Source organism: Notolepis coatsorum (assembly GCF_963971535.1).
Source record: "Notolepis coatsorum genome assembly, contig: SCAFFOLD_2270, whole genome shotgun sequence".
NCBI classification, from domain to species: Eukaryota; Metazoa; Chordata; class Actinopteri; order Aulopiformes; family Paralepididae; genus Notolepis; species Notolepis coatsorum.
In genome coordinates, this window is record NW_028171033.1 from 39 (window position 1) to 12,500 (window position 12,462).

The 12,462-nt window shown below is 48.8% G+C and overlaps 1 protein-coding gene across 1 annotated transcript in view; it reads right to left on the reverse strand.

The window, feature by feature from the left end:
* Positions 1-902: 902 nt before the first annotated feature.
* Positions 903-12,462, reverse strand: part of LOC311248359 (intermembrane lipid transfer protein VPS13B-like) — a gene marked incomplete at both ends in the record, with an annotated part of 20,125 nt that continues 8,565 nt past the window's right edge. The window contains 2 exons of the mRNA XM_084339254.1: positions 903-1,027; positions 11,110-11,304. Coding sequence (XP_084195380.1) covers positions 903-1,027; positions 11,110-11,304 — 320 coding nt within the window. The remainder of the gene's footprint in view (positions 1,028-11,109; positions 11,305-12,462) is intronic.

Consider the following 12,462-nt stretch of genomic DNA (forward strand, 5'->3'; position numbering starts at 1 on the left):
GGGTTTGAGATAGGTCAATAGGGCCAACACACATGTACGTACTACACACTCACACACGCATGTACGTACTACACACTCACGCATGTATGTACTACACACTCACGCATGTATGTACTACACACTCACGCATGTATGTACTACACACTTACACACGCATGTACGTACTACACACTCACACACGCATGTACGTACTACACACTCACACACGCATGTACGTACTACACACTCACACACGCATGTACGTACTACACACTCACACACGCATGTACGTACTACACACTCACACACGCATGTACGTACTACACACTCACACACGCATGTACGTACTACACACTCACGCATGTACGTACTACACACTCACTCACGCATGTACGTACTACACACTCACACACGCATGTACGTACTACACACTCACACACGCATGTACGTACTACACACTCACGCATGTACGTACTACACACTCACACACGCATGTACGTACTACACACTCACACACGCATGTACGTACTACACACTCACACACGCATGTATGTACTACACTCACACACGCATGTACGTACTCCACACTCACACACGCATGTACGTACTACACTCACACACGCATGTACGTACTACACACACACACACGCATGTACGTACTACACACTCACACATGTACGTACTACACTCACACACGCATGTACGTACTACACACTCACACACGCATGTACGTACTACACACTCACGCATGTACGTACTACACACTCACACACGCATGTATGTACTACACACTCACGCATGTATGTACTACACACTCACGCATGTACGTACTACACACTCACGCATGTATGTACTACACACTCACGCATGTACGTACTACACACATCATCCCTCTCATCCCTGCCTGCGCGGCTGCCACTCACCAGTAGGACGGCATCTGCAGCAGCTTGCCATACAGGGCGGTGCTGAAGGACGGGATGATGGGCGTGAGCGGCAGGAAACTCCCCGTGCTGTCCTGACATGTCAGCCCAGCCTGGAACCCAAACACCTGGGGGGGGGAGGGGGGGGGGGGGGGGGGGGAGAGAGGGGGAGAGGGAGGGGGGAGAGAGGGAGGGAGAGAGGGAGGGAGGGGGGAGAGGGGGAGAGAGAGGAAAGAGGGGAGGGAGAGGGGGGGAAGAGAGAAGAGAGGGGGGAGAGAAAGGGAGAAAGAGATGCAGAGGCAGGGGAGAGGGAGGAAGGGATGGAGGGAAGAAAGAGAGGGAGAAAGAGGTTGAGATTGAGAGAGGGAGAGATCGGAGAGGAGGTTGAGATTGAGAGAAGGAGAGAAAGAGCGGGTTGAGATTGAGGAGGGAGAGAAGGGACGGAGAGAGAGAGAAGGAGAAGGGAGCGGGAGGTTGAGATTGAGGAGGGAGGGAGGGAGGGAGGGAGGGAGGGAGGGGGAGGAGGGAAAAAAGAGGGGGGGTTGAGATTGAGGAGGGAGGGATGGTGAAAGGGGAGGGAGAGAAAGAAGAGGGAGAGAAGGAAGGAGAGATAAAGAGAAGCGAGGGAGAGAGAAAGATGAGAGAAAAAAAGAGACAACAGACAAGAGAGGAGGAGAGCAGATAGCAGAGGGGGATGGAGGGAGGGAGGGAGGGAGGGAGGGAGGGGGAGGGAAAAAAGAGGGGGGGGTTGAGATTGAGGGAGGGAGGGATGGTGAAAGGGGAGGGAGAGAAAGAAGAGGGAGAGAAGGAAGGAGAGATAAAGAGAAGTGAGGGAGAGAGAAAGATGAGAGAAAAAAAAGAGAGACAAGAGAGGAGGAGAGCAGAGAGCAGAGGGGAGAGAGCAGAGAGAGCAGAGGGGGGGAGAGAGAGCAGAGGGGGGGGAGAGGAGAGAGAGCAGAGGGGGAGTAGAGGAGAGCAGAGGGGGGGGGGGGAGAGAGCAGAGGGGGGAGAGGAGAGAGCAGAGGGGGGAGAGGAGAGAGAGCAGAGGGGGGGGAGTAGAGGAGAGCAGAGGGGGGAGAGAGAGCAGAGGGGGGGGGGAGTAGAGGAAAGCAGGGGGGGGGGGGGAGAGCAGAGGGGGGGGAGAGGAGAGAGAGCAGGGGGGGGGAGAGAGCAGAGGGGGGGGGGGAGTAGAGGAGAGCAGGGGGGGGGAGAGAGAGCAGAGGGGGGGGGGAGTAGAGGAGAGCAGGGGGGGGGAGAGAGAGCAGAGGGGGGGGGGGAGTAGAGGAGAGCGGGGGGGGGGGGTAGAGGAGAGCGGAGGGGGGGGGGGGGGTGGATATGGTTAGCGTTCAGGCTACAACCGGTTCTTGGACACTCAGTGAAAACATGTCAGGTCTCATTGAGCGCGCGGCTCCTGAACAGACAACATGCATTACGGCACGCGGCCCGTGCGGTCACTTCCCTCTCCTCTCTCTAAATCGATCTGACCCGATCTGTCTGCGGCGCGGCTGGTGCTGATGGGGACCGGGACTGGGAGGGGGGGGGGGGGCAGGGTTCAGGGGAGGAACATCATATCAGCCGTGTTTACCGCGTGCTCACCTGTCAGCGAGTCAATGTCATCATCCGTCAGACGGATTATGTCGGAAACGTAATACAACTCACGCCGAACCCTTTCGGGGGATATTTCATAAACAGGAAGGGGGGAAACTTAACTTCTTCCTTCTCGCGGCCAAAAAAAAGAGAGCGGATCCACGAAACTTCGCCAGCAGCCACTTTTCACGGTCTCACGATTTACAGTTTTTATTATTATAATTTTTTTTCTTCTATTTTGTTGAACGAACGCGGAACCCGTCTATATGATGGACTGATTACCTGTTAAACGTTAATGTTTTAAGTTAGATTTACCAGCTATACGCCTAACGTTTGTCAGCATGTGTCTGGTGTTAATATCCCACCGTGTTCATAACATGACCATAAAACACTCTTTTCCACACAGAGAGACGAGTAGAGCAGGGGCTTTCGTTTAGAAGAAAAACACGTTTTATTTAGATACTTGAAATCAATTGGATGCTCAGAACCTTTCATTATTCTTGTGAGGGAAACCTCTAATAAGACATACATGACCATACAGTACAATACCGTTACATACATGACATACAGTAGAATACCGTTACGAAGCTACAGAATTTGCACTAACCTCTTCTACCTCATTTTGCATTTAGTTTTTTTTCTCTCGCATTTTGTACTTTCGTTTTGTATTATTGTATATTCTTTTGTATAGTCTTTATTCTTTTAACTTTTTTTTACTGTATGAAGAAGCACATTCTCGGGAGGCTTCTGCGTTGGAAAGACGTTAGCTGTGATTATAATTATCTTCATGTTTCAGCGTCCGGAAGAGGAAAGGAACGGCCTAACGAGGTACGTGCTGCTACAGTGTGGTGAGTGGACTGTGTATAAGGTGAGGCTGGGCGATATGGATTTTACATTTTTTTTTAACAACAGATGTATGTTTATTTTGCAGCAATTCTTTGTCATTGCCGCCATCTTTAGTGTTACATCCCCTCACACTCCAGTTCTCAGGCTGCAGCTGGTTTAAAAGCTAAAGTAAACCGGCTTCTCTGCTGGCTGTGGCTCCAGGGGAGTTGAACAGTTCTGGCTCTGCTTGTTTCTTTTCGATCTTTTGGCGCTTTTTTGGTGGACAAACCACCGCACATGTGCACCGTGACTCGTGACTGGAGTCTAGTTCTGCTAGCACACATAGCCTACTGTGTACAGACGGTTTCAAACTGTATTTTAAATTAGAAAGCAAACAAAATAAATGGACAAGAGAAAAATAAATCTCAATTTGGTCAGTATTGTCATTTGGACAAGCAAAGCCATTTACTTTAAGTTGCAGGCAAGAAAGACAAGTCTGTCCACTGTCTCTGGGTTTAAAACTGACCTGTTGCAGGTCACAAAAAAAAAAAAAAAAAAAAAAACGATTTTTCGATTTTTTTTATTTCGATATTCGATATCGATTATTAAAATATATCGCGATATTTATCGTTATCGTTATATCGCCCAGCCCTAATATAAGGTGAGGTACAGTGTGGTGAGTGGACTGTATATAAGGTGAGGTACAGTATGGTGAGTGGACTGTATATAAGGTGAGGTACAGTGTGGTGAGTGGACTGTATATAAGGTGAGCTACAGTGTGGTGAGTGGACTGTATATAAGGTGAGGTACAGTGAGGTGAGTGGACTGTATATAAGGTGAGTTACAGTGTGGTGAGTGGACTGTATATAAGGTGAGGTACAGTGAGGTGAGTGGACTGTATATAAGGTGAGGTACAGTGTGGTGAGTGGACTGTATATAAGGTGAGGTACAGTGTGGTGAGTGGACTGTATATAAGGTGAGGTACAGTGTGGTGAGTGGACTGTATATAAGGTGAGGTACAGTGTGGTGAGTGGACTGTATATAAGGTGAGGTACAGTGTGGTGAGTGGACTGTATATAAGGTGAGCTACAGTGTGGTGAGTGGACTGTATATAAGGTGAGGTACAGTGTGGTGAGTGGACTGTATATAAGATGAGCTACAGTGTGGTGAGTGGACTGTATATAAGGTGAGGTACAGTGTGGTGAGTGGACTGTATATAAGGTGAGGTACGGTGTGGTGAGTGGACTGTATATAAGGTGAGCTACAGTGTGGTGAGTGGACTGTATATAAGGTGAGGTACAGTGTGGTGAGTGGACTGTATATAAGGTGAGGTACAGTGTGGTGAGTGGACTGTATATAAGGTGAGGTACAGTGTGGTGAGTGGACTGTATATAAGGTGAGGTACAGTGTGGTGAGTGGACTGTATATAAGGTGAGGTACAGTGTGGTGAGTGGACTGTATATAAGGTGAGGTACAGTGTGGTGAGTGGACTGTATATAAGGTGAGGTACGGTGTGGTGAGTGGACTGTATATAAGGATGCATGTGTATATCGCTTCATCTAAAGTAGGGATGCTCGATATTGGCTTTTTTACCGATACCGATATACCGATATTGTCCAACTCTTAATTTCCGATACCGATATATGCAGGGTTCCCCCCCCCCAAAAAACTGAATAATTTCAGGTAATTAACATTACATATCTCTTGTCGTGGAATTAACACAACATTATGCATACTTTTGACAATAAATAAAATCAGAATTTGTTCTTACTTGCTTGCCTGGGTAAATAAAGGTTATGGAAATGTTAAATAAAAAAAAAAAAAAAAAACGATACCGATATTTTCCGATATCACATTTTAATGCCAATATCGGACGATAATATCGGACATCCCTAATCTAAAGCACTTTACAACTTACTTGCCTCACATTCATGTATTTATTCTCACACACTGACACAGACACACAGACACACACACACAGACACACAGACACACAGACACACACACACACACAGACACACAGACAGAGACACACAGACACAGACACACACAGACAGACAGACAGACACACACACACAGACACACACACAGACACACATACAGACACAGACACACACACACAGACACACAGCGATGGCGGAGGCAGCCATGGGAGGCACCAACCTGCTCTTAGGGAGCCGTTAGGGGTTAAGTGTCTTGCTCAAGGACACTCTTGACGCGCTGCGGGGATGAGCCGGGATTTGAACGGGAGAACCGTCAGATTACCAGACGAGCGCTCTCCCTCCTGAGCCCACCGCTGCCCCAGAGTCCCCTTCTGCAAGTTTCACGTTGTTTTATTTGTCACATAAGGTCCATGATTACGTTACAGTGAGAGGCTTGGTTCTGCATGAGCCTCCTGAGATGGTGCTTCATACAGTGAAAGAGTTAAAGAGTTAAAGACCAAACACTACAAAATATACAACATACAGACTAAAGTACAAAATGCAAACGAAATGCAAAAATGAGGTAGAGATGTAGTGCAAATCATCCATTCAAAACCAGTATCCATTAAAAACCTCTCTTTATATAGTGTAATATCTGCACACTTTGTTAGAATTGTCGAGGAACAACAACAAAAGTGAGTTCCACTCTGTCTTGCTGTAAAAGGTACTAAATCACGTGACGACCAAAGGAGTCTGAATGTGACCAGGCCGCAGCAGCACTGCAGCAAGACGGATGGAGCATTAAGCTCTACCTTTACGACACACAGGTGGAATCATTAGTACATTTGTCAGCGTCCCACAGTCGGTGGGTCGACGCGCGGCCTTTGCTCTCTCTCTCTCTCTCTCTCTCTCTCTCTCTCTCGGCCAGACGCATTCTCTCTCCGACAGCCCGCTGTCTATAAACCACACAGAGATAAGCCGGCGTTCATCCTCGTTTCAAACCACTTCCTGAGCGGAATGAATTGCGAGCGGCCTGACCTCCAGCCAGGACCCAGGGGGGGGGCAGGGAGAACCCAGGGGGGGCAGCAAGGACCCTGGTGAACACGGGTGTCGATTGGTCAGAGTGGACCTCGGTCGCCCTGTCAGTGGAGCGTTAACCCCGCGGTGACCTTGTGATAAGGACTGATAAGTGTGCCTGGCAAACATCCCGTTGGGTTTGCCTGGTGAATGTGCCACAGCCAGGCGGCTACCAGACCAGGCTGTTCCAGAGAGACCTGGCTTCCTGAATGTAGGAGTTATACTTCAAGCCATTAGCTTACTTACATTAGTTTTAATCCACACCACAACATGCACAACAAGAGTTTTAACCCTTTCACTACCACACTACCGAAGGTTAACCTTTCACTACCACACTACAGACGGTAGTGAAAGGGTTAACCGTATGTAGTGTGGTAGTGAAAGGGTTAATCTTCTGTAGTGTGGTAGTGAAAGGGTTAACATTCTGTAGTGTGGTAGTGAAAGGGTAACCTTCTGTAGTGTGGTTGTAGTGTGGTAGTGAAAGGTTAACCTTCCGTAGTGTGGTAGTGAAAGGGTTAACATTCTGTAGTGTGGTAGTGAAAGGGTTAACCTTCTGTAGTGTGGTAGTGAAAGGGTTAACCTTCTGTAGTGTGGTAGTGAAAGGTTAACCTTCTGTAGTGTGGTAGTGAAAGGGTTAACCTTATGTAGCGTGGCAGTGAAAGGGTTAAGCATCCACAACAGTGATGCTTGTGCCTTTACTTTGCTTCAGACCGACATGATTTACATGTAGTCATTTAGCTGAACGCGTTTAACCAAAGCGTCTTACAAGTTCTGTACGACTAGTCCGCAGGAAGGGAACAACTCTATCAGCTGAGTAACAATCAACCCGTGTTGAGACTTGGCCGCTGCAGTGTTGAGTGCATGGTAGTAGCGATATATTATTATAATAGGTAGTAATATAGCCAAGGAGGATTATTTAGTGGAAAAGTGCATGACAGTAGAAGACAGTAAGGTTATTTATTATTTTTCTTTTATTCTTTCATTAAAGATATTGATTGAATAAGTGTGTTTTTTGTCAAAACGACTGCAGTGCGTATGCAGTTACTACTTTTGTTGCCATGTTGTGGTGTGTATTAAAAACCTGTTTGTTTGGAGAGTAACTTTAGTTTCTTAGCTTCCACTGGCAGCCAGTATGATGTTCTCCACACATCCTAGAGGAGTGTCCACGTACAAACAAACACACTCTAAAACTCAATACTTTGGTATCCTTTGATCCTTAGATCCTTGATCACCAACCATGCCACCATAATCTGTACTTGTTTTAATTGATTGTACACATTTTTATTGTGATTGCACTTATTGTATTTGTATTGTACTCATCGTGTATTTATTATCTTTGTATGCTCAGCGTCATTGTAAATCAGGGGCGTGCCCTCGACGATTATGTTGAGTCGAAAATAAGAGATTTTAATGAATGAATGAATGAATGATCTGAAAATGGAGCGAGCTCTCCCACCTGTGCCACGTTTGAAGACGTCCCGGGCGTATTGTGCTGAGGGTGAAGTGTATGGACGGAGGGTGGAGGTGGGCTGGTGGCCATCAGGAAGCTGTGTGCTTAGGACTTTATGAGCATGTGTAAAAAGGGTCATTAAGGTCATTAAAAGGGTCACGGGGGTCAATTTGGACTGGAGTTAAAAGTGTTGGCCGTGCAGCCGACCCTTTGACCTCGGGCTAGAGTGCAGGGCGACCATGAGGATGGGAACATGCGTATCGTGTGTCGGCCCACACAGGCCTCTTCAGTCAGGCCTGGTGAGTGGAAACATTTAGCAACATATATATATATATATATATATATATATATATATATATGTGTATATATATGTTGAATGTTTTTCTACAGAGCTTTGAAAATGGCCATATGTATGTAGTCAGGAATGTGTTTAAATAAAATACCACAACATCTATTTTGTATTTCTCTCTACTAGTCTCTTTTCATTCAAACATTAAACTCGAGGCTCCATCCGTTGTGACGTGTGCATGTATTAGGCATCATGAGTTAGAGATAACCGCTTTAAATTGGATTAAGAAAAAAAACAAAACGACAACAACTACTTTCTCACGCAAAAGTACGCCTCTTGTTTTTGTCTTTGTCAGCGTTACCTGCTGGCACGTCGGCGTGTCTGTCCGCCGCCGACGGTGTCAAAAAACATCTCCATTTAGTTGTTTTCTGCTCCTTTCTCTCTCCCTGGTCGGGTAGCGAACACGGCGTCGGTTCGCTCGCTATCAGAGGTGATATAACTGATGTGGCGTGACGGCGGCCTAGCGACGGTGTTTGTGTACATCTTTCGTGTGCAACACATTGTATTTAGATCTGAATTTATATTTTGTTCCGCTCTGATTGTTTTGTTCCACTGGTATAGTCTCGCATAGCCAGACCTCTCGTCACTGCCCTGCCAGCATTCCACGGGACAAGTGGAACAACCGTAGAACTAGATCCCTCCCCCCCCAGTCCCGTCCCCCCGTGCGCCCCCTGCAGTTCGCCCCCCACAGTTTGAGATCCGAAGAATGAGGGAAAGATTTTTTTTTTTTTGGGGAAAAAAAAAATGTATGCAACAATACCACAGAGCATAGTTTCTTAAACTAAGGTTCGTCACCCATAATGGGTTGCAGGCCTGTCGTTAGTGAGGCCCTACTTGATAAGTGACTGGATCCCAGTAATTTACTATGTCTGGGTTTAAGAGACCCTGCTAGAGTGAGATATTGTTGCCCCTTACCTTGAGATTTCAGCATGAATAATGATACTACAAACTGGCAATTTATACAATGATTATATAAACACTTTGAGAATGCTGGCTGTATGATGGAATAAAATTCCACTTTCTGTTACATTCAAAAGAATGTAACAGAAAGTGGAATTTAATTCCATCATACAGCCAGCATTCTCGTTAATTTGTGAATAAGTTGTATTATGACAACCCTCTGATGCCAGAGGCTTTTCAATATTAGAATCTTGTGGGAAAACCCACTTCCTGTCGATTGAATTATCACAAACGGATAGAACATTGACGAAAGGTGCTAGCGTCTGTCCGTTTGTTTGTTTGTTTGTTTGTTTTTAAATCAGAGCCCGACGTGGTGGTGCCTTCGCAGAAACAGCGGCTTCTGAGGACGGCGACGTGGAGAGAGTTCACCCTCTCCAGGCTCCTCTCTCTGTCCGTCAAAGACAGACACAAACCTGGCGCGGGCGGAAGGTGGAACCGCGTCCAACAGACGGATCCTCCTCGTTGAGAAGGGATTAGAAACAGACGCGGGAGGAGGAGGAGCGACGGGCAGACGCAGCAGCCGCAGCCACGGAGGAGTGCGCTCCGCTGTACTGTTGCTATGTAAACACGGCACCGCGGAGGGGAGTAGCTAGGCAACACGGACGGTTTAGTCTATATAGACCCTTTTACTGTTTGTAAACTATGACGGCATTATGGGATGTGCGCCGTTTTGGCTCCACGGGAGTCTCCGGGGACGGTCTGGATGAAACCACGCGAGGTCCGATGACCCGCTGTGCCTTCCGTTACCAACGGGAATGTTCCTGGAGTCTGTCCCACACGGAGAGACAGCGGAGTGCAACAACAGTCTAACCAGCTCTGCAGGGACGGAGAACAGCGGAGAACCTGACCCCCCGGCTCGGGTGCTCACTGCAGCGGAGAACCTGACCCCGGCTCGGGTGCTCACTGCAGCGGAGAACCTGACCCCGGCTCGGGTGCTCACTGCAGCGGAGAACCTGACCCCGGCTCGGGTGCTCACTGCAGCGGAGAACCTGACCCCGGCTCGGGTGCTCACTGCAGCGGAGAACCTGACCCCGGCTCGGGTGCTCACTGCAGCGGAGAACCTGACACCCGGCTCGGGTGCTCACTGCAGCGGAGAACCTGACCCCGGCTCGGGTGCTCACTGCAGCGGAGAACCTGACCCCGGCTCGGGTGCTCACTGCAGCGGAGAACCTGACCCCGGCTCGGGTGCTCACTGCAGCGGAGAACCTGACCCCGGCTCGGGTGCTCACTGCAGCGGAGAACCTGACCCCGGCTCGGGTGCTCACTGCAGCGGAGAACCTGACCCCGGCTCGGGTGCTCACCAGAGTAGAGCAGGCCTCCCCCACCTCGAGGTGGCAGAGTAGAGCAGGCCTCCCCCACCTCGAGGTAGCAGAGTAGAGCAGGCCTCCCCCACCTCGAGGTAGCAGAGTAGAGCAGGCCTCCCCCACCTCGAGGTAGCAGAGTAGAGCAGGCCTCCCCACCTCGAGGTAGCAGAGTAGAGCAGGCCTCCCCCACCTCGAGGTAGCAGTGTAGAGCAGGCCTCCCCCACCTCGAGGTAGCAGAGTAGAGCAGGCCTCCCCCACCTCGAGGTAGCAGAGTAGAGCAGGCCTCCCCCACCTCGAGGTAGCAGTGTAGAGCAGGCCTCCCCCACCTCGAGGTAGCAGAGTAGAGCAGGCGTCCCCCACCTCGAGGTGGCAGAGTAGAGCAGGCCTCCCCCACCTCGAGGTAGCAGTGTAGAGCAGGCCTCCCCCACCTCGAGGTAGCAGAGTAGAGCAGGCGTCCCCCACCTCGAGGTAGCAGAGTAGAGCAGGCGTCCCCCACCTCGAGGTAGCAGAGTAGAGCAGGCCTCCCCCACCTCGAGGTAGCAGAGTAGAGCAGGCCTCCCCCACCTCGAGGTAGCAGAGTAGAGCAGGCCTCCCCCACCTCGAGGTAGCAGGTTGACCCACCTTGAGGTAGCAGGTTGACCCACCTTGAGGTAGCAGTGGGCGTAGCAGTGGTGCAGCAGGTTGACCCACCTTGAGGTAGCAGTGGGCGTAGCAGTGGTGCAGCAGGTTGACCCACCTTGAGGTAGCAGTGGGCGTAGCAGTGGTGCAGCAGGTTGGCGGAGGGCTGGCCCAGGCTGCTCACGGTGCCGGCCAGCTCCGGGGCGTACATGGGCACACAGTGCTCCACGTTCACCCGCTCCAGCTGGAACTGCAGGGCGGGCAGCGGACGCACCGGCTGGAACACCGCCACGCTGAGGGGCGCCGGCGGGGCCTGGGGGGAGACGAGGGGAGAGGGGGGAGACGAGGGAGACGAGGGGAGAGGAGGGAGAATATCAGCACACCTATGACACTGCATGACATCAGCACACCTATGACACTGCGTGACATCAGCACACCTATGACCAGTGTTGGGACTAACGCGTTACAAAGTAACGCGTTACAGAAACGAAGTTACTTTTTGCCGCAACTAGTACTCTAACGCATTACTTTTGAAATTCAGTAACGCTACTTACGTTACTGAATGGTTCGTCACTGCGTTATTTGCGTTATATACGGCGTAGATTGATAGCGGTAGTGATTATTATTATTATTATTATTATTATTATCATCCTCATCCCCACCCGCGTAGAATGATACGAGGCGAGTCTGGCCACTGGCCAATCAGAAATGCGCCGCAAACCAGAAATGCGGCTACGGAAAGAAATAGACGCTCTCTATAGTAAACAACAAGAGGACGCTCGCTATGAATCTACATAAAAAGAACGCAGTAACAAACTAACAAACCATTTAGCAACTACTTGGAGAGATAATTAATATACAACATGGAAACGAGATAAAGAACATGTTTGAGGCGCTGCTGGAGTCAACTGGACTAACGTAACGTTACTACATCTCAACCACCGCAGACTTTGGTGAGTGCAATCCAATGTGTTCACTGAAACTCAAGTTGATCAACGGATTTTGACTGTACGAAATCTGCCAGGGAATCTCATAATACTAATCAAACAATATAAATATAGTCCTTTCATGCACAATTGATATCCTAACTATTCTAACGTTGCAATGCTTTGATTGATATCTTAAACAACGTTGCAACTTGCAAGATGGTGAATGAATGAATGAATGAAAACTTTATTTAACAAATTGCAGAATGGGTACAATACAGTACGGCTCAATACATACAATTGTTAAGGGGATGCAGACCAGAGAAAGACTTTTGTCTTGTTTCCATCAGGGTCCCCCATTTTCAATTCATATAGACATTTATGACATACACAACATACATGACATTTATGGCATAGGGACATATAGGTATTTAGTACTGATACATTTGTGACATAAACGGTATTCAAATATACAGTACTGTTACCCCTAGCTTTGGGTAGGGCGTTCCACATTGTTGTGGCATAATTGCGAAACGTGTTTAGTC